At 46.0% G+C, this 27056-nt stretch overlaps 1 protein-coding gene across 1 annotated transcript in view; it reads left to right on the forward strand.

Moving 5' to 3' along the window:
- HADH (hydroxyacyl-CoA dehydrogenase) overlaps positions 1-24685 on the forward strand; it is a 44544-nt gene extending 19859 nt beyond the window's left edge. Inside the window, exons 2-8 of the mRNA XM_041758732.1 lie at positions 2481-2609; positions 5468-5625; positions 9462-9588; positions 12974-13063; positions 16674-16746; positions 22539-22655; positions 23813-24685. Coding sequence (XP_041614666.1) covers positions 2481-2609; positions 5468-5625; positions 9462-9588; positions 12974-13063; positions 16674-16746; positions 22539-22655; positions 23813-23931 — 813 coding nt within the window. The 3' untranslated portion in view covers positions 23932-24685. The remainder of the gene's footprint in view (positions 1-2480; positions 2610-5467; positions 5626-9461; positions 9589-12973; positions 13064-16673; positions 16747-22538; positions 22656-23812) is intronic.
- The last annotated feature ends 2371 nt before the right edge of the window (positions 24686-27056 follow it).

Here is a 27056-nt window from a genome sequence, read left to right on the forward strand (position 1 = left end):
AGGTGCCCCATCAGTGGTCATCACATCTACCCTCAGCTGTTGCTCCCCAGGGGTGCCTGCCTCAAAGTAATTTACTTTCATCTCCAGCTGCATCTGGGATTTGAGATTTGTTGTCTTAGTTTCTGTGTCCGGTTCCTCCACCAAATGCCCCCACTCCTCCAGGTTTGGGGAGTTAGTCACAGGACCCAGCATATCATTATACTCTTGGCTACAGTTTATTTCAGCAAAAGGATACAAAACAAAAACAACAGAGAGAACTGTGCAAGGGGCAAAGTCTGGAGGAAAGCAGGGGCAAGCTTCCAGAGTCCTCTCCCTGTGCAGTCACACAGGACACACTTGGTTCCTCCAGCAACAGGTTGTCATGGCACATGTGAAACCTCTTCCAGGGGTGCTCATCAGAGACCCAGGTCCCTGGGTTGTTACTGGGGCTGGTCACACAGGTACTCTCTGCCTGGCACATAGCAGAATTCCTGACCCCTAGAAGGAAAGCAGGTAGGTGTTCAGCAAAAACCGCAGACCCTAAGCAGTCTCAGGTCCAGCGAGCCCTTCTTGTCAGGGAAGGATGGAAACTCTGCAAAGGCCCGGGGCCTTTCTAAAGATAACAGTCTTGGGCCTGTTGTGTCGCTTTTTCTGCAGAGTTTCTAAATTTTGCTCTTGCTTTTTTTTCACTCTGAATTAATGAGGGGTTCAAATTTGTGCCACGTGACTTGAGGTGTTGGCAAGATGAGCCTCAGTCTGCTGTTACTCTGGGAGAAAGCCTGCTCTGGATTGATGGGTGCTTTACGTGGGCCACGCTGCCTGCCTGCAGCCTGTGTTTCTGCCAGCCAGGCAAGTTCACTGGATGCCTCTGTCCTTTTATCAAAATGATTCTCGTTACCCAGCTGTGCTTAGCAGATCTTCCTGTCCTCGTGTGGTGCTCTCTTGTCTTGGTTTCCAGGCAGGCTCTGGGGCACTGGCGGTATTGATTCTCCTGCCCACAGGTTCCACAGGCTCAGACTTGAAGCCTCGGTAGGAAGCTTTCTCAGGCTGAACCCAGAGGTGCTGTTGTAATTAGCTTCCACGTAAACCCCATCTTACCGCTTTTACAAGTGTTCTTTGGAAGTCTTGGCTCAGGGGTTTGGACCTCTTTGCCTTTGAGTTTTGTTCTTCTGTTACTTTTTTGTCTCTGGTTTTCAGTTTGGAATTTTGGTTGCCTGGTTTCAAAAATCTTGCATCACAACAGTGGTCTAGAACTGTTTTCTTACTGTCATCTCTGGGTAGATTCATTTCAGCCAACCTGTTCATCTCCTGTGTGCTGTTGATCAACAGAAATTTTAGAGCCTTGGTTCTGTGGGGGTCTTCTTGGACCCTGAGCGGCATCTCAATTGTGCTGGCATCCTGTATACTTATGTTTGTGGTAGGCCACGTCTGTCTTCTTACTTATGGCTTGAACTGAGTTTAATGCCTACCTGTAATGTAACCCAGTGACCTACTTTTAGCCACACAGTGTATTCCACAGTCCTTGCCAAAGATGTTGGCAAATTGTGATGAAAAAGGGATTGACTTATCACTACATGTGGCTAAACTAAGCTGGCTTCAGGTGAACTTCGGGCACCTGCATTAAATGTACCCTCAGAATTTCAGCCAAGGTAGGTTGGGGAATTGCTCTTCTAAATTGGCTGATCACCACCAACCTATGTTCATGGGAGTTGTGTCACTAAATAGTCCTTGGAATCTTTTTTTAAAAAATTAATTTATTTGAGAGTAATAATAGTAATATTTGCGCCAGTTAGTGCACACATGAGCAAGGGGAGAGGGAGAGGGAGAATCTTAGGCTGACTCCACACAGAGCCTTACATGGCGGGCTCAGTCTCATGATCATGACCTGACCCAAAACCAAGAGTCCAATGCCTAACCGACTGAGTCCTGCAGGTGTCCTGGTCCTCAGAATCTTTTTGCCATCATCATCGTCTTGCCTATTACTGGTTTAGGGATTACAGAAGAGATGAACTAAGCAGTCAAGCTGCACAGGATGCTCCAGTTTTAAGGAAAAAAGATGGTGGGTGGGGGATAGGTGCTCTCTGAATGGGCCATTGAGCACTTTGGAATATGGCTTGTGCAACCAAGGAACTGGATTTTTAATTTTATTCAATTTCCGTTAATTTAAATAGCCACAGGTGGCTGGTGGCTCCCTTGTTGAACAGTTGGAGAGTAGTTCTAGTGTGGCCTTCAAAGCCTTGATTCAGATCCCAGCTCTGCTGCCTACCTGTTGTGTGATGATGGTGCACATACTTAACCTTATAAGGTGTTTTTGAGAATCTGTCTTCCGTATAAAGGCTCTAGAGCACTATTTGCCTGGCAAATAGTGTTTGTTCAGTTGATGTTGGCTTATTATGTTTACTTGGTATTTTAAAGAGAATGGAGGCAGAGTTTGTATGAAATACAAAACTCTATTTTTTTTTTTTTTAACTTTTATGTTTCCTTTTTCTTTCTTACTCTAGGTTGCTGCAGCAACTGGCCACACAGTAGTGTTGGTGGACCAGACAGAGGACATACTGGCAAAATCTAAGAAGGGGATTGAGGAAAGCCTTAGGAGAGTGGCCAAGAAGAAGTTTGCAGAAAACCCCAAGGTAATTTTTTGTTTTATGTGACCTCAAGAGCAGTCCTCCAAACATAACACTCTTGGTGGCCTTTGCTTGCTTTTTCAATTTGTTGAGTAAAGCTCATTTTCCCATAACTTTAGACCAGTATAAATAACATAATCCCTGAATGTTCTGTGAGGAACTGAGTACAAAACAGGAGAGGTAAATAACCATATTGTTGGGTAGGTTTTGAAGCAGGGAGAAAGTTTCTGCGGGTAGTAAACTCATTCTGTCCCCTGAGAATTTGGGATTGAAGATCACCTGTTTTGTCATACTGATAGAAGAGAGCAGAAATAGGAAGAGAATTTTGGTACTTACACATTAAAAAGAGAATGATACAATAAACATTGCATTTAGATAGAAAATTCTGATTGCTTAGATAATATCTTACAGGCATTGGTAATGTAGTTACCAGAGAATACAGAGTGTCATTCTCACTCCCCACCAGCAGAGGGGATATGAGAGCTTGAGGAATGTCTAGAAGGTGGGGAACTCTGGTTTACTGACCCTTTCTTATTGGACCTTCATGTTTAATTCGAAATACTGAGGAAGTCAACCAGGTGAATTGTGGTTTACCTTTGCCACCTTGTTAAAGTTGCTTAAGATTGATCTCCTTACATTCACACTATTGTGCAACCATCACCACTCTTTACGAAACTTTTTCATTTTTCTAAAGAGAAACGCTATACGCATTAAGCAGTAACTCCTCATTCCCTCCTCCTCCCAACCCCTGGTAACCTCAAATCTACTTTCTGTCTCTGAATTTGCCTTTTGTAGGGACCTCATATAAGTGGACTCAAGCTGTTTGTCCTTTTGTGACTGATTAATTTCATTTGTTGTACTGTCTTCAGGGTTCATCCAGTTTATAGCATGCATCAGAACTTCATTCTTCCGGCCTGAATAATATTCCATTGTATGTATCCAACCACATTTTGTTTAGCCATTCATCTGTCAGTGACACTTGGGTTCTCACCTTTTGGCCATTGTGAATAATGCTGCAGTGAGTGTTGATATACTGTCTGTCTACTCCTCCTTCAGTTCTTTCTCGTATATACTAGAAGTAGAATTGCTGGGTCATGACAGTCTTGTGTTTGGCTTTTGAGGAACCACCAAACTGTCTTCCATAGTGGCTAAACCATTTAACATTCCTACAAGTAGTGTATGAAGGTTCCTATTTCTCCACATCCTGGCCAACACTTGCTGTTTTCTTTCTTTCTTTTTTTTTTTTTTTTTCATAATAATAACCCATCATCAGGGTGACATGGTATCTCACTGTAGTTTTGACTTGTATTTTCTTAATATGTAGTCATTGTTCAAAAATTAAAGGGGCAGGAGTGGAGCTAATTTTTACCCTCTCCTTCACAGGCACATTAACATCTCTGTCACCTGTCCCCCCATATTCTTAATAATAGGGGGACCTGAGGTAGGGCATTTTGTGATGAGGGTCCAGGCAGGTGAGATTTTTAAGAGCCCTGGGCTGTTGTTTGGAGCGGAAGACAGAGTGAGTCTGAACCCAGGTAATCTGCATTTTTCATTTGTTTGCTCTGCAAACTTCTGCTGCTTTTCCCCTTTGGGCACAGGCCCTGAGGATAAAAAATAAATAAAAAATAGTGCCCGTGCTCAAGATGCCCACCTCCTGACGAGGGACTCCTCAGGAGTGTCCTCTCTCGGTGTTTCTTATCTCTGGCCGGGGATGTGGGTGGAGGGAGGGACGTGTGAGCTCCAGCTTGCTCTGGTTGACAAGCCTTAAGCACTGGCTCTGCACCAACCAGCACGGCGGCTGCTAGCTACAGGCGGCTGTGGGGCGTGTGTTGTGGGGCTAGTGTGAATCAAGGTATGCTGTGCTTGCAAAGCAGACACCAGAATTCAGAGACTTGAGAAGAGAAAAGAATATAAAATATTTCAATGCTTTTTATATTGATTACATGCTAAAATTGTAATGCCTTAGATGGATTGGATTATATAAAATGAATTTTACCTGTTCAGTTTTTATTGCACAGCCAACAGAAAATCTAAACTGCCCTCTCATGTTACAGTATATTTCTGCTGAACAGCTCTAGGAGTTGTTTTATTCCATGATGGTTTTGTCTGCCTTTCCTGATGATGACCTTTTTGATGACCCAGGCACAGATTCCATTTGAGATAAAATGGCAGTTGATAGAGATGCTGTCTTTTGCCCTGAGGTCTATTTGTGGAAACCTGGGGTCACAGGTCAGATGGAGGTGGGACTGCGAGCTCTCTGTGAGCAGAGGCTGTGTGTGATGTGTTTTTGCAAGCCCCGTAGCTGGCCCGTGATGGGCGATTACTTCTTGCAGAATGACCCCGAAGTCCAGTGCTCTCACCCTCTCTTGCCCTTAACTCAGCTCTTGTCCGCCTCTAGTAGAGAAGAATAGTTAGCACCACTTCTCAGACTGAGTGGTGCTGTGAACTAAGCTTTTACTCTTTGCTGGAAGGTCACATCTCAGGACGTATTTCCTGCAGCTGTGCATGGAGATGGCAGATAGATTGCAGGCCCAGACAGGTGCCTCAAGAGGACCCTGTAGTAACTGGAGCCGAGCTGACAGAGAGCGTGAAGGATTATGGCCTGTACACGGCAGTGAATTGTTAACCAGCATTTGGGATGTTCCCAGTTGATTCTTGCCCTCGTGTTTAGAAGTATGTGAGATGCCATCGTCCCTAAGCAGATATGTGGGGAGTTTTATTTCTCAGAATTTTTGGGCGCTCTGGGTTCCATGTGGGACATGTTCGCCTGTCCTCACCCTCCTCTCTCCTTCTGCCTTAGCAGCAGATCATGCACTGTTGTCCGGTGGGTCCAGTGAGTGCTCTCTTCTTCCTTCCACCGTTAGGCGGGCGATGAATTTGTGGAGAAGACCCTGAGCAGCATATCGACCAGCACAGACGCGGCATCCGTAGTCCATAGCACGGACCTGGTGGTGGAGGCCATCGTGGAGAATCTGAAGGCGAAAAACGAGCTCTTCAAGAGGCTGGACAAATTTGCCTCTGAGTACGTGACCCTTGGGTGTTCTTGCTGGGTCTGAGGGCTCCATCCCTGGGCTCGGGCTTTCCTCCCGGGAGGGAGTCTTTTGACACCAAGCCCACTTCTCTTTCTGCTCCCCTAAAGCTGTTTTCAGAAGATCTGACACCATTTCCCCTGTTCTCCATCCACCCGCTCCCAGACTGCTTCCCAAGGCTTGGGCCGCCTTCATCTGATTCTTGTCCCCAAATGAGGGTGGAATTTCCCACAGTAAAGTGGAGGGTCCTCTCAGGGACAGTTTTCTGTCTCTTGCAATGTCTGGACCATGGGCTTTCCCAGGCCAGAGGATGAAGAGGCTTGGGCATGTCCTCAGATGTCTGCAGAGGAACCTCAGAGTAGTTTGAGTGGAACATACAGAGTGGTGCCATTGAAGGGAGTGCCTTCCTGTCTACACAAAGTCCCTTTGTTATCCTGTTTTGAGCTGTAGCTGGATTAAGTCAAAACACTTGGGAGCATTACAGGAGCATTGAGTTCCTTCCAGGCTTCCTGGCAAAAGCTGGGAGGGGAGAGTCAGCCCCACGTAGGTTAGGCATACGGGTGCCTGGGACTCAGGACTGGCTGTGCCAATGAGCAGCAGCGAGTTTTTGGTCACAGAGTCCCAAGTCTTCCTTTGTATTTGACTTTGGGCTTTTGGCAGTTGTGACACCTGGCTGATTTATTCGTGCTCTCCTTGGGGCTTGGTTAGCCATTAGCCACACTTCACCCTTCTTGGTTAGAACTGAGTCAGAATAAGATTATATGACAGAAGTAATTCTTAGGCAGCCAGTGAGCAGTGAGTGGCTGAAGAGGGACACTTGCCTGCCAGCCTGCTGGAATGTCAGCCCTCATAGATGTATGGCCTGGTGTCTGGAGAAGCCCTGTCCCTGACAAAAGAAGAGACCCGTTTGTCACCTGTATGTCACTCTGCTGATGACTGTGCTTATGCTCTTTATGTTGACATTTAGGGACTGCAGAAACAGAAAACTCTTTGGTACGGATATTGGCTCCCCAGTGAGCAGGGAGCCCTCAGAAATAATAACAGCACCCTCCACCCCAGGAGAGGTTTAGTCAAGTAAATTGGCCTTTATTAAAATGTTGGTCATTCCTTAGTGACAGTAGCAGGTCAGACTGCCCTCGTGTCAGTGTGAGTAATGCAAGGACTGTTAGGGGAAAGTCAGATGGCCTGGGGCCATGTCCCCACCTCTTCCCTCTCTGTCCTTAGTCATGAAGCCTTTTTGGCCCTCAGTTTTTTTCCCCTCTAATTGGAATGAGCACTTAGGAGTGAATAATTTCCAAGACCTTCCCAGCTCTAACTCTCTCAAGACTAGTTCCCCTAGTGATCTCTGCAGAATAGGGGTAGCGGTATCTATTTACATAGTTGTTTAGGATGTTAATTTAATTTGGCTCCATCTCCTGAGGGCCTCCTGTGTGTCAGGTACTGTACTAGGCACTTTCAGGCAGGCTTATGTCACACAGATGTGACACGGGAAAGGGCACACCATAGATGTGACCTTGCTTCTGGCCATCAGCTGTCCCTTCTCTATACTCTTGTGTTCATTTTAGACCACCACCTTTATTGCACACCTACTAAGTTTTGTGTTTTGTTTGTTTAAGTAGCTCCACTGAGATATCCTTGACTGTTACGTTCTGTAGTGACTCCTGCAACAAGAGAGGAGCGTACGTTAGGCTAGTGGCCATGTTCCTGACGGCAGCCCTGACACCCTGGAAAGGAACACAACTCTCCTAGCTGCAGTCTGAGGAAGGCACACAAAGAGCTTGGCCCAGGTCCACAGTGAGCGCCAGCTGGGTCCTGTCCTTCTCCTCTCCTGTCTGCCACACTCCCTGCCAGCCTCGCTTGAGTTCTCCACACTAAGGCTTGGGGACGTTGCTGATGATCACTATGTTTGTGCTGTCGATTGTCTGTTAGTACATTGAAGAAAGTAGTGTTTTGGGTACCTGAGTGTCAGAAAGGGAAGAACCAAAGACTGTCCAAGAGTCCAGTGTTCCAAGGAAAACGTGTGAGTGTACTTTTTCATGGAAGATAAGGCAACCCAGTAGGTTTAATATGTCACAACAAACATTGTGTTTGTGTGGGAAGAAGGCAGTGCGAGAGCTGTTGGGTGCAGAGCCAGCCCAGCTGACTGGGAGAGGGGGAGGTAGAGGTCTGTGAGGAGCATCTTGCCCCTTCTGCTAACATGTATACTGGGAGTGCCTTGGACTGGAGACGCTCAGGACTGGGCTTTGATGTCCTTTAATGAAATGTGCTCTCTGGTGTGCCTGCATATCTCCTTTCTGCATGCAAGTCACCCTTCAGTTGTTCTATTGAAAGGTACCACATTATGAGTCTAACAGCCCCTGCCAGCACAGCCTTGGGGCAGCCCCATGGCCCTGCTGCTGTGGTCTGTGGTGTGCATCCGAACAGGGCTTATGTCATCCTCACTTGTGTTTTTTTCTCCCACTCACCCCTGACTTCAGGCAGATTGTAGTATTGCCTTTTGGGTAAGCTAGAACCCCCAAATCTGGTCAGTAAGGGACCACTCCCCTTCCTGCACTGATCCGGCCAGTATGGTTCTAATTAGCATTAGGCTGTTTTATGTATGTGAACCCACAAGGTGGCGCTATAGGAAAGCCTAGAAGTCTTGCTTGTCTTTGTGCCTGTAATGCCTTTGGCACCCCACTTTCCTGTGCTCTTTAAAAACTGAATTTGTTTTCAGTCAATACAGATTTTGAAAAATAAATATTATGTACACAAAAAAAGATGGTACTTCTTTTTTAAGGAGATACCTTCCTTCCTTCTTTCCTCTTTCTTTTCTTTTCTTTTCTTTTCTTTTCTTTTCTTTTCTTTTCTTTTCTTTTCTTTTCTTTTCTTTTCCTTTGAGAGAGTGAATAGGGTGGGGAGCAACAGACAGGGAGAGAAAGAATCTTAACTTGGATGTGGGGCTCCATTGCAGGACCCTGAGATCATGATCGGAGCCGAAATCAAGAGTTGGATGCTCAACCAGCTGAGCCACCCAGGCACCCTTGCTTTTTTGGGATATCTTATAAGCAGACTATCTTGAACTATCAAGATACCATGTACATGTATCCTTCCTTCCCCAGATCTACCTGTGCAACCTTGAAACTGTTTCTGGACCATGTTGGCTTTCTTCTGTCTTCAGTTTAATTCCCATTTAGTGAAAATTAAGGCTTTTCACTTGAGGGGAAAAGATCTTAATGACTTAGGTCTCTTGTTAACTTTGAGGGTCTGTGGTGCATCCTTTCCTTCATTAATCCGTGCTCACTTAGGGTTTCATTTTGTGACTGAGATCGACTAAGTAGCAGCCTCCGTTTTCCCCCACATACCATGAAAATCAACTAATAAAAGTGGAGAAATGTTGCTCCTGAAAATAAATGAAAGACTGGTAGGATTAAATATGCCTTTGAAACAGGTGAGTTTAAATTACCTAATTTAAAATTTCAAACTTTATTTTTTAAGGATTTTATTTATTTATTCATAGAGACACACACGGGGAGAGAGGGGCAGAGACACAGGCAGAAAGAGAAGCAGGCTCCATGCAGGGAACCCGATGTGGGACTCGATCCTGGATCTCTGGGATCATGCCCTGGGCTGAAGGCGGTGCTAAACCACTGAGCCACCCAGGCTGCCCAAAATTTCAAACTTTAAATGAAACTAGTCACTTGATTTCAGCTTCTTGTGTGAAGATCTCTTTTCCCTCACTTCCTTTAGGAGTCAAGATGACAGATCTGGATGCTAGGCCATGGCCTTGTGCATCGCATCCAGAATAGTCCTGTTTGTTTCCATGAATTCACCATCTTTCTCTCCACAGACACACCATCTTTGCCAGCAACACTTCCTCTCTGCAGATCACCAACATAGCCAATGCTACCACAAGACAGGACCGATTCGCCGGACTCCATTTCTTCAACCCAGTGCCCTTGATGAAGCTTGTGGAGGTCAGCGGGTGTTGCGTGTGCTTGCTTGCCCTGCCAACTTTCCCAGTCCTGCTCCCTGAGTCATACCCTTTGTGCTGGGGATTGCTTTGGGTGGATTTTAACAGGAGGGTGGAAGGTTGTCTTTGGGCTAGCATTTCTCAGGCCACAGCATTTCTCTGTCCTTTGAGAGCCAGAAGAAAGCACCTGAGATCTAGGAAGGCCTTTGTACTTTGTCTCTTCACAGCCCAGTGGTCTGACCAGTGATGTCCAGGAGGGCTGCTAACTTTGTGGAATGTCATTTATGTATTTGTGCCGTATGTGATGGGCAGTGCAGAGAAGAGGCACCTGAGTAGGAAGACAGCAGTACAGACCACTGGCTGATGAGACCACAGAGGGCAGAGCCACACGTTTATACTGTCTCAGTGAGGTCAGTTTGCTCTAGGCTGTAAGTGGAGTTTTATCAGCCTGGTTTTACATAGGAGCCACTGTACCCCCTTGTCCAGCATTGCTGGGTTGATTTCTGGCTCAGGTCACAGGGCCTTAGTATTTATTGTCCCCAGATGAGGCACATTTCCCTTGTGTTCTCATCCCAACTATTAAAGCAGCTCCCTATAGCCTGAACCTCCTGAGCGCAGACCCTTGAGACGGAGGGGAGTGGGCTCCCAGTGATCTCTGGGTTGCTTCTGCTTGCTTGGAGACTTGGGTACAGAGAGACGAGTCACATAGACAATTTGCACCTGAAATGTGGCAACTTGCCTTTTACACGGGGCTAATTACAGGGTCTGAGGAGCAGCTCTTATTAAAGTAGCATTTATTCTGGGGTTGAAGAGTTACTGCCGTGCGAAGTGTGGGGGATGTGGAGCCAAGCAGACCTCCGGGGATTGGCCAGGACTCCCTGGGAGAGTCCCAGGGTTTGCTTTCTCCACTGGTGCCTTCTCCTGCCAGCCTTTTCCATCCTTCATCTCACACGCCCTAGGCACCTCCCCTTCCCATAAGCATTCGCCTCCACTTTAATTATGACTGCATTTCCTTAGTTTCCTTTCAAAGACAGCTCTGACCTGCGATAGGAATTTATTTATTCTGCTAAGATTGCTCTTCAGCCTCTTCCAATGTTCTCTCCCTTCCTAAGGATGTTTTTGAAGATATTGAGGAATGAAGGGGGGTGGTGGTGCAAGGAATAAAAAAAACTGCATTTATCCTTAGGCAAAAAAGAGTAAAGAAGTGGAATGGAATTTTCAAAATTTCAGTGCTTGAGGACTAGTCACTTTCCTTAGTTACTGTGTCAGGTACCAGTATTTTGGAGATAAAGACACATTGTATAGATTCACTTCAAACTCTAATGTTGTTTTCAACTGTGTTTATCTAATATCTTATGTTTTTGGAAATGTAGCATGTTGGTTAACAGCTAATGCTTAGCAAATTTACTATTCTGTAGAAAATGTTTTTTTAAGATTTATTTATTTATTCATGAGAGACACAGAGAGAGGCAGAGGGAGAAGCAGGCTCCCTGGAGGGAGCCTGATGTGGGACTGGATCCTTGGACCTGGGATCACGCCCTGAGCCAAAGGCAGACGCTCAACCACTGAGTCACCCAGGCGTCCCTAGAAAATGTTTTCTAAAAAAAGTGCTCTTTATTCAGTTTTTATTTTTAGGTGTTCACATATGTGTCGCTGGTGGTGAGCACAAAAATAAATCATATCCTAAATTGAGCAGCTCTCCTTACTTGGGACAAGACTCACACATATGTGTAGATGTATTTTTTCAGACTATATTGGAACCATAAACAGAGTATCTGTAGTATGTTGCTGTTTGTTAAGTGGATGAATAAATGTGCATCCTTCTGTTTAAAAAATCTTTACTGCTGACTCCTTTAAATCAACAAATTATACTTGAAACTTTATAATTAGCAGCCTTTGTTCTAGTTTAACCTGTGGGGTTCTATTGGAGACCTTTTTATACTTCCTTTTGGATAACCCTTGGACTGCTGTTTGATTTATGGTGTTTGCAGAGTAGTTTCTGGTCTATCTCATCCCATTCCTCATCCCCATGTTTGTGGTGCCTTTTTCTGTGCTGCTCATTCACTTCCCTTAGTATTATAACATACCACACACCCCGAATTGTGATCACATTAAAAGATGGATGGTAATAATTCTCTTCATTTATATAGCACCTTTCATCCTGCACAGACACTACTAGCTTATTAAGCCACACAGACCTCTTACAAGGTGGAGGATATATCAAGTATCATTATCCCTGTTTCATAGTAGAGAGTGAGGCACAGGGGTTGATTGAGTTGTCTAATCTCATATAAAGGGTCTAATGGGAAAGCCAAGCCAATTTGCTTTGACTCTCATTGAAGTTCCTTAATTGGCATTTAAGTTATAGATACACTTAAGTTCAAATTCACCTGGGTCTCTATTTACCAAAATCTAGTTCTTGACCGCTGAATTCTCTAAATGTGTCCTGGGGGCTGACTGCCAGGTGGGGGTGGGGGAGATGACCTCCTGGAGTGCCAATGGGCCACCATGGGGGAGCGGGGAGCAGCTGTACTCTTGCCTGCATGCTTGCACCATGGGTCCAGAGGGCTGCCAGGAGCCTTCCCCAGGTGCCTGGCAGGTGTGCTAGAAATGAAAACCTTCTTCTGTGGGATAAGCCTGTTCTGATGCAAAGGGAGCTGGTGGGCTCTAGGGAATCTGTGTGGGAGAGGGTGGAGTATGGGAGGGATACTCATCAAAATGTCCAGAAGACCTGTGACTTGGGCAAATCACTCTGTTTTCCTAGGACACATTCTCCTCATCTAGACTAGGGGAAGCTGGCACTCCAGGCAGAGTACTTGAAGGGGTGTTGTCACAGTCAGTAGACATCCAGTTACTTCCATGAAATAAATTAACAATACCAAGTAAAACAGTAAGAAAAGACAGCATTTACCGAGCACTGTACACCTCCTAGGAGCTGCACTTAATGCTTTACCTCCTAATCTAATTTGACTGTCCCCTCACCTCGGTTCTTTGAGGTGGAGGGAGTGAATTCAGTGTCATTTCAGTTTCAAGAACCTTGCCCAGGATCACTGTGCCAGTAAGTGGTGTGATGGATATTTGAACCCCAGTCTGTCTTGGGGACAAGGCCTATAAAACTCTCTTCCACACATACACGTTTATTTTTTATTTTTATTTTATTTTTTACACGTTTATTTTTTAAGCCTTGATCTTATACATTTTGTAGTACCTCACTGTCTTAAAGTGGACATTTTGGTCAGCTCTTTGTTTCTGGCTTGAGATCCTTGTATTCTGAAGCAGATGATTTTTGCCACCTTCTGTGTAGACACTTTCACATCAGTGTTTTCTTGAATCGTTGTGTTGCAGTTGTTTGCTAATTCTGGTCATAATTCTCTGCTTTGCATTTCCAGGTCATTAAAACACCAATGACCAGCCAGAAGACTTATGAATCTCTGATAGACTTCACCAAAGTCCTAGGAAAGCATCCTGTTTCTTGTAAGGTAGAGTATAAGTACCTCTGGAAGGGGGTGGTTTTCCTTAGAACTGACTTATTTGGGGTAGAATTCTTCCATAGGAAGATGTGAAAGATGGGACACCCTCACCTCAGGCCTGTCTGGGGGCTGTAAAGAGCAAGCTGTGCTTCTTTTTTAGTTTGCCAGCAGGGGAGCCATACCCTAAGCCTCTCCCAGGGCTATCAGGTTGGTAGTTCGAATTCTGAATAGAGCCAGAGCTTCAGCTGAGTAGAAAACTTCTCTCTGGGTCTTGGCTTTTGTCTGTTGATGGGCTGCTGTGTTTCCCTAAGTGGTTTTTGTTACACCATTGGCTTCAGCCTCTGCTGGACCTGGGGGAGCCAAGGAGTCTTTGCGTCGGCACAGTGCGGTGGACACAGCATTACAAACTGAACACCAGTGCCTCACTTTGGGAAAGAGCACAACAGGTGGTTAGGGAAATGAGAGAGACAGGAAGAGCCGCTCCCCTAGGTAGGATTAATGAAGCTGTTTCTCAGGGAGTGTGGCATTGAGGTTTGGTTTTGTTTTTCATTAAGAAGCATAGCCGAGTGGGAAGCATGCCTCCAGGCTTTTTTTCCTCTTGGCAATACTCAGTTGTTATATGGGAAATGACCCCAGCTGCAGTCCCCTACTTTGTAGATCCCCTTCTGTCTCCATTTGTTGTTAGTTCCTCTTTAGTCCTCCCAAAAGTTAAGCACTGCACTTCTGCATGACTTGGTAATCTTCCTAAATGGGCAGTTGTGACGTGCTGTGCTGTTAACAGATTTTTATAAGTAGGCATCTACTTTTGTGACCACAGTCTTTTTCAGTAGTTGTGGTTCTTCTTACGGTATGCTTTTGCTTTCTAAAATATTCTCCAGATTGAACTCACAGTATTGTAGTAACCTACAGAACCTACAGAAACTCCTGTTGTTCAGTAACATCTGAGTAAGTCATCTGTCGGTGCGGACTACATAGCTTGAGAGAGCAGACTCATGTGCCAACCCCCCAAACCAACCCCCCGTCCAGGAGTGTAGCGTTGTTAGGGAGTCTCATTTTTTAACACTGTTTCTTTCTTTTTGTTTTGTGGTTTTAAATTGTCTGCACTTAAACAAAATTCACATCAATAACCAGATGTTATTTCTTACTGGTTTGTGCTTTGTTAGTGGCAGAAAGTAGTAATGGTAAAAGAAAGAACATCAGTGTGTAGCAAATCAGAAGCTAGATAAGAAGGTGAAAAGTGCAGGGACAGGCAATGATTATCTTTAGCAGCACAGTCATTAACTCATGGAGGGTAATGATCCATTCTTCCATTGGAGTGGCCCCGGGAGGTACAGGGAGGGGAACTCTGATCTCATAAAATGGCCTGGTTATATCATTTCAGACTCTTTCCTGGGTGATACCTAAAGCTTTTGGGTCAGTTATGTAGGTTCTCGATGAAGAGCCCAAATATAAGGCAACCACAAAGAACAAGGATCAGCATACTTTCCAGTAGAGCACCAGATAGTAATGTTTAAGCATCCACAGCCTCAATTGTACCTACTCAGGTCTGCTGTTGGGGGAGGGGGCACCATAGCCCCCTCGCATTGGGGGTGCGTGGCTGCGCTGTGGTGGAACTGTACAGAAGCCGGCTGGGGCCTGGATCTGGCTTAGAGGATCACAGTGGACCAACGCTCAACATAGCTGAATGACATTGATGTGCCCAGAATGTGTCTTTCTTCATAGACTTCTTGAGAGCGCAGTATAAAAAGGGTGAGATCATGGACTCTGGAGCCAGTGTAACTGGGATCAAATCTAAACCACCTGTTAGCTGTGTGTTCTTGGGCAAGTTACTTAACCTATTTATGCCTTAGTGTCCTCTCCACCATGTAAAGGTAATAATAGGCTGGTCTCATAGGGTTATCATAGGAGTAAATGGATTAATACTTGTAAAGTACATAGAACAATGCTTGGCACATAGTGCAGTAAATAAAATATATTTAATAAATGAGTATAAAATGTACATAAAATTAAATTGCCTTATTGAGAGACTGTGTCTCTTTACATTACAATTTACATACCAGTATCTTGAGAACATATGTGTGTCTGAATCGTCAATGGCATTGAATATTAGTAATGGGGGAAAAAAACTTTTGCCAGTCATCTTCTTGGCAAAATGCTATTTTATTCTAATGAGTGTACTACTTTGATTACTAGTGAGTTTGAATATTTTGTGTGCTTTAGCACTTTTTCGTTCCTGAGTTCTGTGACCTCTTTATGTGGATGATATTAATTGTATCATGTGTAATTGTGTATCATGATTGGGGCAGACGTTTTCCCTAGAGTACTTTCTGACTTCTAACCTTGTATCTGTGTGCTTCACGTACCCTGTCCTGAGTTTCTTCCATAAACTTTCTGAAGTTGAGAAGCACTTTGCCCTAGTTATAAAGTCAACATCATTTCATTAATATAGTTGTGGTTAAGCTGATAAAGCTGTTTTGCTCATCTCAATGGGAGATAGGAGTAGGACAAGGTCTCTGTTGGTCCAGAGTCAAAGGAGGTACAAAACCTGTGGCTGTTACTGCCACGTTCACACAGCATGCAGTCAGGTTAGCTATAAGAGTAGTGTGTGAGGCAGGCCTTCTTTATTAATTATGTTTATGGAGTGCCTAGTGTGTGCTAGAAAGGGAACACAGGCCCGGGGCTAGAATGAGGATTTCTGCCTGCAGGAACATCACAGCCTTTGGTTAAAATTTACACCATTTACTTAGTGGAAATCAGTTTCACATAAATACCACCACAAAAATTACCAGCCTAGCCTGTGCCACAGATGCCCCCCAAAAAACCAGTAGGTAGACTCCAAATCCCACAGCAAGCCTCCAGGAGAGATGATTAAGCATGTTAATGAGGAGGAAATCAATGAAAGGGGTGTGTAGTACAAGGGGGTCATCCAGGATAAAGAGGCTGAGGTGCCTTGCCATGGAAGGCCCAAGGTTCGTCAGGGCATTTCCTTGTCCTCCCTGGTACCGTCCCTGGTGCAACCTCCTTGTGCTGTGCGCTAGAGCATGAGAAAATCCCAAGTAGCCCAAAAATGGCTCCAGGGAGCTCGAGAATTGGTGCTCCTGTGAAGATGATTATTCAAGATGGAATACACTTTTTCTAGATTCCTGAAAGTGATGCAGGAGAGGAAAGGACTACCATTTGAATGTAGGGCACAGCATGTTGTGTGTTTTCTGATTTATCTTCACAATTTGTGGAAATCATTACTCCCATTTCACAAATGATGAAACTGATTTCAGAATGTCACAGTGTCAGAAACTATTAGAATTTAAGCCCAGACTGCTTGCCATCACCGCTGTGTTCTTTCCAGGGACCTCTCTGCCTCGATCTGCCTTTATTTCAGGACTCCTACAGTGGAGGCATCTAGGTTTGATTTTTAAATTTTTTTTAAGTATTACAATTGTTGGATAAATTGTCCTGTATTATAGAAGTAGAGCTGTGCTGGTACTTCAAAAGAAGTTTTGAAAATGTAGAGCTTGATAAGTGTGGGTAATATGATGCAGAGTAAGAATGGCAGTCTGGTGACTTCACAAAAGAGAAAGTTCAGTGAAAATTCATTTGTCTCTTCTCTCTCCTAAAACAGGACACTCCTGGGTTCATTGTGAACCGTCTCCTGCTACCATACCTCATGGAAGCAATCAGGCTGTATGAACGAGGTAGCTGTCTGGACCCGGGCTGGGAGCGGCAGGTCTTAGCTCTTGGCACTGCTCACTGTCCTCGAGCAGGCCCTGTATTAATGGCTAGCCCATGCTTAGTGTGGAGGGCACCTGTTTTTTCAGCTTTGTGAATCAGCCTCGTCCTGGACCCTGGAACCTTTGTCCTTGTGTTCCCCAGTCCCCCAGGGTTCCCTGCGAGGCCTCTGAGCCTCTGAGATGTGGCTCTGGAATGTGCCCCCCACTTTCACACACACCCCCATTACATGCGATTGCTCAGCCAGAGCAATTGCATAACCAGCCCGGATTTATATACTAAATCTCTGCTTTTGATTAAAAAGTTTCTTGTTTAAAATAATGTAAGTCACTAGACTGAGGGACCTTTAAAGTTCCTTAAAGTTCTAAAATTTTGCTGTGACAGGTGAAGGGAAGTGAGTGACAAGGCTGATGGTGACAGTGATTTCCCCATCCTTACTAAATGATGCCGATGCATTTTTTTTTTAACCTTAAGAATGATCTCAAATGCTTTTTTTTGATACTTGTTGATTTTACAAAGAATGATTTCCCCTGTTGTAGAAATATAAAACTTGGGATGTGGTCCAAGGTTATAAAATGGCATGCATCCTCCTGCCTACCTTCCCTACCACATCTGGAAAGGTAACTATCATGTCTGCTTCAAAGGCAAATAGGCTTTAATAGGACTGGATAAAAAGCAAGTGTAATTGTTTTCAATTACTTCATTCACAAATGCTCGGCTCCTGAGAATGTCATTTTTGAAACAAAATATTTACACCAGTTCTTCCAGAGAGATGAAAGCACATTTGCTTCCTCAAAATCTGCTTTAAATATTAAAACTTTTCTGTTTTATGGAAGCATTTGCCACACTTGTGTTCCAAGATCAAACCAGCACTTCTGTGTTTATCTATCAACAAATATGCCTAATTACACCTCAAAGAATGCGTGAAGCATTTTACCCTACTTTGAACGGCAGGGTTTTTTTTTTTTTTTTTAATGTAATGTTTCAGAATGTAGCATGTGGGTAATCCACCTCTTAATGTTTTTTTTCCTCACTGAAACATACTGTCACTTTGATATATTCTCAGATGTACCTTGTATCTGATTGTGAGTTGAAAGGCACTTTCTTGTCTTTTCCTCCCCTCCCACTGGCAGTGGTCCCTTTGACCCTCCATCATGTGCCCTGCCTCCCGGGGGACCGTGTTCTTAGACTGTCCTTGGTGCTGCCCTGGACAGCACACCACTGCTCACCCCTCTGCCTCTTGCCCCATGGCTTCTCAGTGCCTGGGAGCTGGAGCATCTGCTATCGGAGCAGCTGGGGTGTCCAGGGTGTGGGTGCTGTTGCCCTGCAGACACACCATGGTCTGGACTCCATATGTCATACCTTGGGCTTCTTACCGTGTCCCTTTGCCACATCACTGCGGCCCCCAGTCTGGCCCACTGAGGGGGTGCTTCGATGTACACTCACACCCGCAGGTCTCCATGTGCCTGCTCTGAGCAGCTGGCTGAACTGCATCAGTTCTGCTTTGAAACTCGAAGCTCTTTTGGATTCTCCTCTCTTGCCTGCCATGTCTGTTTGTTCATTTGTCATGTTGTCCAGGACGGTGGGGAGACACTATGCACTGTACCTACCCCCACACAGCTTGGGGAGTCTTGGGGTCCAGCAGCAGAGTCATGCAGTGAAGATACTCTGTGACTTTGGTTTTTCCTCCCAGCCTTTCCCAGACTTCTGCGAGGAGAACTCCGTACAACACCATCTTGGTCAGTGTGGGCTTCTGTAACTCAAGTACCATAGACTGGGTGACATATAAACAACAGTTATTTTTTACAGTTCCGAAGGCTGCAAGTCCAAGGCCAGGGTGCCAGATGGTGGGATTCTGGTGAGGGCCTCTGCTGGGATGCACACCACTGACTTCTCGTCATATTTTCACGGGACGGGGAGCAGAGAGGGAACAAGCTCTCCTGACTTTTTGAAGGGCTCTCGTTGCCTCATGGGGCTCCACCCGCATGATCTCATCTAACCCGCATCACCTACCAAAGGCCTACCCCTGTTACTACATGTTGGGGGTAGGGTTTTAACGTGAATTCTGGGGGCACATAACACTGTCAGCCTGGGAGGTGTGTGCTATATGCATTGCTTAGCGAAGTGCTGCTCTGAGTGGGGGAGGCCCATCAGGAGAATGTGTTGGCATCAGAGCAGAGTCACCTCTGTCATCACCACTCACACCCCCTGGGCAACTGAGCAGCTCTTAGAATGCTGGGGCCCGCACCAGTGCTGTTCACCAGAGCCACGGGGCATCTGGTGGCGCTTCATCTCCCCCTTGCCACTGCTCTCTGATGCTTTCAGCCTCATGGCTTCTTCCTCGGACCTGCCTTCTGTCCTCATTCAGTGTGGCTTGCATTTGTTTGCTGTTAAACTGAGGCCTGGCTGGTGCAGTTGGTCACCCTTGTCCCTTTGAGGGCTCTCTCCAGATCTTTGAGTAGGCTGGCACCCAGTAGCCACTTGCCCCCTGTCAGATGCCCACTCCCAACAGGCCCCATTCCCCACGCTGGTGGGGCCAGATGGTTAGCTCTTCGGAGAGGGCAAGGCTGGTTGCAGGCTCTGGGAGGGACATTGCCTGTCCCCCAGTCACTGTGTGACCTCCTGTCATTCCTCTGCTCAAGATCTCTTGGGTGTTTCTGTTGTAGACTAATCCAAATACAGTTCGCTTACTGGAGAAGCTGCTCTTATTGCCCGTTGCCCCTGCTGTCGCCACGTACCTTACCCTCACTTTACTACAAGGTCCCGCCAAGTGTCCTCAATGTCCCAAACTGGACGTAATCTGTGTTACACTTTGGCTTTCCCTCAGGGTGATGGCCACTCTCCTCCCTGTGGCATGACGTGGCTTTTTTTTTTTTTTTTTTTTGCTGCTATACTGTTTTGCAGTACCTGGGAAGTATCTCCTCTTCCTGCGTCCCAAAGTGCTTGTATAGGACAGGCACATAGGTGGCTGTTGAGGAGAGGAATGGTGGCCCTGTGGTGGTTGTGATCTTTGTAGCTGCTGCCCAGGCTTGTTGTTAATACCAAAAATGGCTGGCAGGTGGTGCCAATGAGCCAGCCTAAGAAACACGTCAGGGCAGGCCCCAGGTCCCCACCCACCTTGCAGAAGTTCTGGGGGTTCATGGGGTTCTTCCCACGCTTTTCATTGTTGTCTAGAGTTAGGGGCTCTTAACTGAAGAGAGGAGGGAGCCCCCATGAACCTCCTGAGGTTGATGTAAAGTTCTGGTGCATGTTTTCTTTGGGACCCATGGTGCATTCTCAGCGAAGTGCTTGACTCTAAACAAGTCTAGAAATTATTGGTCTAAAACACAGTACCATCTTTAACTCCCGCTTGGCATACCAGTCTGTGTGTTTTATTTCTCCCTCCTTTTGCCTCTCTTGCTCTGTAGTACTCAGAATTTTTAGAGTTGCTGACTTTGTAACACTGCTTAGATTTTTTTGTTGTTGATCTGTTTTATCTTCATATTATTTTTTGAAATCAAATAGTCTTCAAGTGAGTCACCGAATCTGGAATTACAGAATTGACTCTAGGGTTCATTACTTGTCCTTGAATATAGATTTAGTTAAATGGCTTTAGGTAAGAAATTTCCCTGGGATCCTGTATTCTAATGAAAGGAGGCAGACAGTCCACAGTAAATGAATCAGTCGGTAATGTGTTTGGTTGCGACCAGTAAGCCAGGAGAAAGATAAAATGAAGAGGATGGCGGGGGTCCTATCCTGGAGTTCTTACAGTTGCTAGTTTCTATGCAGGGAGGGGGCAGGGTGCTCTGATGAGGTGACACCTGAGCAGAGAGGCCTGTGGGAAGCAAATGTCAAATGTTGGAGGAGGGAGGACACCAGGCACAGGGAGCAGCAGGTGCTGGGCCGGGAGTGGGGTGTGCTGGCTGGCCATTTAGCATTCGGGCTCCAACTGCATAGAAGCCTCAGGGTCAGATGAAATTCTCTGAGCAGAACCCACTTACCAGTCGCTGTGTTCCTGCTCATTTCTCCTTTGCTCATGCTGTTCCCTCTGCTTGGAATGCTTTTCTTGCCTGTTCATCCCTTGGGATTCTCTTCAGCCTTTGGGGCCTGGGACTTAGTGGGTAGTTTTGGTGAAATGTTGGCACTGTTAGTAAGTCTCTCCACCTTTGCTCACACAGAGGCTTGTGAATCTTCATGAATCTTCTGCATTGGTGTACATCTGAGTCCTTCCCACTCTTATCACAAGTACTGGAGTGTTTGTCTTGTTTTTCTGTGTCTCATCCTAAGTCTCTGGTGCTGCTATGGAACAGATATAAATTAAAGTTGAATGAATGAAGGATGTCACTTGCAGCTGATGTATACAATGATTTTTGCTCTTTTTGCTTTCTTATGGCCTGAAACTCAAATTGTGATTCTCAGCGTCCTCTGGTTGACTAATTAGTGAAGCATTAATAATGTCACTCATAAGAAATAATCAGTTGGTATTTTAATCACCTTCAACTGTACTTCATATGCTTTTTAAAAATATAGTCTTGGGGTGCCTGGGTGGTGCATTTGGTTAAGAGTCCGACTCTTGGTTTTGGTTCACATTGTGATCTCAGGTCATGATTTCAGAGTCATGAGATGGAGCCCTGTGTCGGCCTTCACACTCACCACAGCGTCTGTTGGGATTCTCTCTTCCTCTCCCACTATACTCTTGCTCTCTCTAAAATAAATGAAAATATATATAAAGTCTTTATAGATGTTTAAGACTATTCCTCATGCCTAAGAATCTGAAATATGTTTAGGTATGAAGTTCTCTTTGAACTTTTTCTCCTTTTATTTAGCTTTGGTGTAATTGACCATTTCTTTATGCTTTGGAACAAAATTCTTGAGGATCACTTGTTATACACCATTCCTATTCCTGATTTTGGAGAAAAGGAACAGGTTCTCTAAAAGACTTCTTGTGGCCCCAGAACATAATAGTTGAGAGTAAAATTCTAGGGAAGAAGCACATTGGCTCTTGTCTGAATCTGCTAAACACACTTTCAAACTTGAGTGGCAATTCTAAAGCAGATTTGGGCTTCTTTTTAAACTTTATCTTGACTAAAGGGTTGATATGAGTGTGACTCCAGAGGAATACTCGTTACTTGTAAAACCAAGAAAGCTGGAAAAGAAAAATATGCATGGGGTGCTTGAGTGACTCAGTAGGTTCAGCATCTGACCCTTGATTTTGGCTTAAGTCATGATCTCAGGGTCATGAGATCCAGCCCCATGTTGGGCTCTGTGGTCAGCAGGGAGTCTGCTTGAGATGCTCTCCCTCTCCCTTTGTGCTTCCCCTTGCTCTCAAATCTCTAAAAGAAAAGAAAAATATGCATATAATACATATAAACATATAAAGCTTAGTTCTTTTCTACTTTAAAGAAGTCCATTTGTCAATTAAAAAAAATATGCTCTAGCTTTAAGGGATGTTGTAAATTATTTTAGAGTTGGAAAATCCCAACCCATTAAAAATAACTAATGTTTCTAGACCATCAGGGTCTTCTCTCCCCATGAACACAGTAGCAGTACTCTAGAATTCACCTCACAGAATAGCTTGGTGGTGGAATAGCTTTGAAAATCTTGTGATCTCTTTGGCATGTACCTCTGAGATGAAATCTTATCATAGCCAGAAGCCCTAACTTTGGATGGTTTTTGAATGTGAAAATTTGTAAAATTCTGTGAATTCTAGGACTAACAGTATGACAAGGACAACTGTAGGAAGGATGGTGATGGTTCCATGCTGCCCTCTTGTCCGTAGGTGACGCATCCAAGGAGGACATTGACACCGCTATGAAGCTGGGAGCTGGGTACCCCTTGGGCCCATTTGAGCTTCTTGATTACGTGGGGCTGGATACTACAAAGTTCATCATGGACGGTAGGAATTGGAATTCTCTCTTGTCTGTCTTTAATGGAATTGAGGTAGTCTCAACTGTGAATTATAATGCCTATTTAAAACAAATCACCAGGGGACTCGGTAGACTTTCCAAAGTTCTGCCTACCAGCTTAAAGATTCAGGTTAAAAGATGGCAAGAAAAAGGAAAAACGTGATTGCCTGGTGTCTCCTCACAGGGCCTTATTTTTAAGTTGTTTCATTTTGAATTAGAGACTCACAGGAAGCTTCAAATACAGCACAGCCAGGTCCCGTGTACCCTGTCTCGTGTACGTATACGGTCCCGTGTACGCCATAATGGTTCCACAGGATCACAACCACCCTGGCATTCTGTCCTTTTGTGTGACCTCCACTTGAGCGGAGGTCTTCTACACCCCTTTAAAGAGAACAGTGTGTCTAGGTTACTCTAGTGGCTCTGAGACGGTACAGGTAGGTGTGAAAATGGCACTGCTGAGGTTGAGCGTAGCTCCTGCTGCCGTGTTTCACAGAGGATGCTTGACCTGCGAGGAGCAAGGCGGCTTCTTACTGAAGCATGAACTTTTGTATTTTATGAGGATGCAAAATGCCAGTGGTCGTAAATTCAGATTAAAAAAAAAATTTTTTTTTAAATTTTTATTTATTTATGATAGTCACAGAGAGAGAGAGAGAGAGAGGCAGAGACACAGGCAGAGGGAGAAGCAGGCTCCATGCACCGGGAGCCCGACGTGGGATTCAATCCTGGGTCTCCAGGATCGCGCCCTGGGCCAAAGGCAGGCGCTAAACCGCTGCGCCACCCAGGGATCCCGCAAATTCAGATTTTTAACGTGTGTTCTAAAAGTTGCTTCACGGGGCTAGTAGTGGTCCAGCCAGCAGATGAACTGGTTCTGTTTTGTCCTTGGACTGCGGGTATCAGCAGTTTCCAGGCAGAGACGGGCTGAACAGGCAGGCCGGGGAGGGGTGCTGAGCCCTGGCTCAGCTGCTTCGGGGTGCCCCAGCCGTGCCAGGCCGCCTGCCTCTGCCTTTGCCATGGTGGCCTGCTGGCTAGAGCACATCACAGTAGGGACCCCTCTCCCCAGCTGTGCCCCCAGCCTTGCCCCGGGAATGCTGAGAGGTAAAAAGATATAAAGCGCCTCATCCTCAGCCCTTTTTCCTCCTTCCAATAGGGTGGTATGAAATGGATCCAAAGAACCCCCTGTTTCACCCCATCCCGTCCTTGAATAAGCTGGTAGCGGAGAACAAGTTTGGCAAGAAGTCTGGAGAAGGATATTACAAATACAAGTGAGGCGCAGCTTCTCTGGCTCCGGGAGGAACCCCGCAAGCGCATACCAGCAGCATCCCCAAGTGCCCGTGGGAATGTTCTTTGGTCAGATGTTCCCCCACACAGCACAGTCTGTTCGATGTGCATTTTGATTGTAATCTGTCTGAAGTAATTATTTACACTCGTTATCATAGCAGATTCCTCCATTGAGAACTAATTCCCTTTTTTAGTCTGTGCGTTTCTGTGTATTTTCTAAAAAGCTTTACGCCCTTGGTGCCTTGGAGCAAACATTTCTTTTGAACCTTACCATTTTCGTAAAGAATTGCCTGGATTGATTCACTTGTGAAGGGGACAGTGCTTCCTCCGAGTGCATGCTGTGTTCACCATGGCCACACGGGCGAGTCCTGAGCCATTGGACGTGTATGTGGCATGTCTGTGAAGTGCTGCAGGGAGCAGCACCTGCGTCTTGCCTTTCTGAGAACATTTGCTACCTGCAGCTTCAAGCCTTACCCTACATTTTGGGCACGACCTAAGATGTCATGTCTTTATTCAGCTCATGCTGTTGGATTGGTGGGAATACCTCCCATGTACTTGGTTCGCAGGGAGAGGCTTCATTCACATCCAGAATCTGAATGATTATTGTCTGACTGTCTCTCTTTTTTTTTTTTTCATGAGAAATCATTGCTGCAGACTGCCTGTAAATTGATTTTAATAAAATGCAATCTTTTAATATGTGAAAATTTGAATCAAAATAAACATATATAATTTAAAATTGTAACATGCTCAAATGGTTGCAAAAGTAAAGGTTGGTAATTTAGGCAAAAGCTATGCCCCATCTTCTTTGGTCCTATTGTTCGTATATTTTTTCAAGTGACCGCAGCAGGGAAGGCATTTACGTAGAACCTTCCTGCAGCTGTCACTCTGCAGATTTCTTACCAGTAAAGCAATAATAATGGCACAGAAAACAATTTTTTAAGGAACATCTGGTTCTTCTTTGCCAACAAAGAAAAATAGTGTAACATAAGCTTCTTTTAATCATTGGCTTGAGAAAGTGTCTTCCAAGATAGAGTTTTGAAGCTGGAAAGACATCAGAGACCCCTCAAGTCCAGTGGCCTCAATAGAGGGCTTGAGTGACATGCCTAAGGTAGCAGACCTGGGTCACAGCAAAATAGCAAGTTGGAAAACCTCAACAACCTTTCAACAGGACTGTCCCCAATATGGCCATTCTTGTTTGGTGTCCTGGGTCACAGGGTTAATGGTTGAGAGATTCCCCCCTGCCCCCCCCCCCCATTTCATGGTTAATAAAAGGGAGCTTATTAATCTTTTTACTGACTCTATAGCATCATGGGAAAATAATACGTTACATACATTTGTACCACACATAGAACCTGGTTTAGGAAACTTTTAGGTTATTCTTATAAAACATTTCCTAACGAAAGAAAGGAAGCACCTGTGAGGCCACCACCGTTTGCCTTAGTGAAGTCCCCTGTGGTCGCATGGCCCCTGCTGCTCTCAGGCTGCTTCTTGACCTTTGACTGGAGCCCTGGGCTTAGGAGGGAACTTCATTTCCTCCTCACTGTGACTGGAGTGCCCGGAGGACAGGGGCCCTTGTCCTGGAAATGGCAGGACTCTCTCTCCACCATTGAATTCCAGGGGAGAGCGAGCGAGCGAGCTTGGTGATGTGACCACCGCGGCCGGGATGTGGGGCTGGGGTCACGGTGGCCCTTTCCTGGCCGAGGTGTTTAAGTGCACTTCTCGCCTACCAAAAGGTCAGAGAGTGTGGCCTGTGAGCATTCTTCATTTTCAAAAACCCTGTCTCATACGTGATGTTTGGGGCCAGGGAAGAGTTGTGAACATCCTGTCGAATGTGGGAGGCGGGGCAGCCGTGGGAGTCCCGCGCTCCTGGTCTCTGCGCTCCCCGCTGGCCCGGCCGCTTCCCACCCTGACCCGGCGGAGAGGGCGGGTCGCCCCAGGTCCAGGTCCCCAGGTCCTCAGATCCTGGCGTGGACCCAATGCTGGCTGCGCGGGTGTTCACGGACTAGGCCTTAGCAGGAGCCGGGGCGGAGGCGGGGGGGGGGGGGGGGGGGGGCGCTGCTGCCGGGCAGCCCTGGGGCAGGAGCAAGGCAGGAGAGAGGGCAGGCTGGGCAGGGCCGCAGGGCCGCAGGGCCTGGCCTCCCCGCTGCTGCTGCTCCGCCCCGTCCTTCCTCCACACAGCAAGCGGGGACCTTTGATGGCATCCGGAAAGTAGCTACCAGGTGTTAGGTCAAGAGGATGCTTGTTTCCCCGTCTCTCCTGTACCCCCTCCTAGTGATAGTTTTATTCCTAGAATAGAAATGAACATCTGAGATGAAAAAGAAAACCACACAATTGATGAAATGGCAGGCCCAAGGAAAGGCCCTGAGCTCTGAGCTTAGCCGTCCCCCTGGCCTGCAGTTGGGGTTAGCAGGGCGGAGTCCTGTGAAGCGCGGGTCCGTGCTCTTTTCTTTTTACGATGTTATTTGTTCATACATGAGAGAGGCAGAAAGAGCCGCGACACAGACAGAGGGAGAAGCAGGCTCCCTGTGGGGAGCCCAATGCGAGACTCGATCCCAGGACCCTGGGATCACACCCTGAGCCCCCCAGGTGCCCCGAAGAGGTCTTTGTAAAGTTGAAGCTGTGGCCCTTTAATGTCTGTAAGATTCACTCTTAGTTTCTTCGGGGAAAACTGTTGGCTGACGCCTGTTGACATTCATCCAGAGGTGTATTTCCAGTCTGGGGCTGTTGGGTGGTGCGGCATGGGGGGAAGGTGGCTCTGGGAGCCCAGAAACCTCTGTGTAAACATCCGGCGGTACTAAATGATTCCCCTGTGGGTGCTGCTGTGCAGTAAGCTCTCTGGCTCTTTAGCAGGTCAGCTTTCACAGCTCCGTGGAGGCCCAGCCACCCACCCTTGGGGAGGGTAGAGCTCGTAGGTAAGCACCAGCTTAAATGACATATGCGGATTACGCTTTTTTTTTTTTTTAAGATTTTATTTATTCATGAGAGAGACAGAGAGAGGCAGAGACACAGGCAGAGGGAAAAGCAGGCTCCTTGTGGGGGGCTTGATGCAGGACTCGATCCCAGGTCTCCAGGATCACGCCCTGGGCTGAAGGCAGTGCCGAACCATTGAGCCA

The sequence above is a fragment of the Vulpes lagopus genome, chromosome 6, assembly GCF_018345385.1.
Source record: "Vulpes lagopus strain Blue_001 chromosome 6, ASM1834538v1, whole genome shotgun sequence".
In the NCBI taxonomy this organism is placed as follows: domain Eukaryota; kingdom Metazoa; phylum Chordata; class Mammalia; order Carnivora; family Canidae; genus Vulpes; species Vulpes lagopus.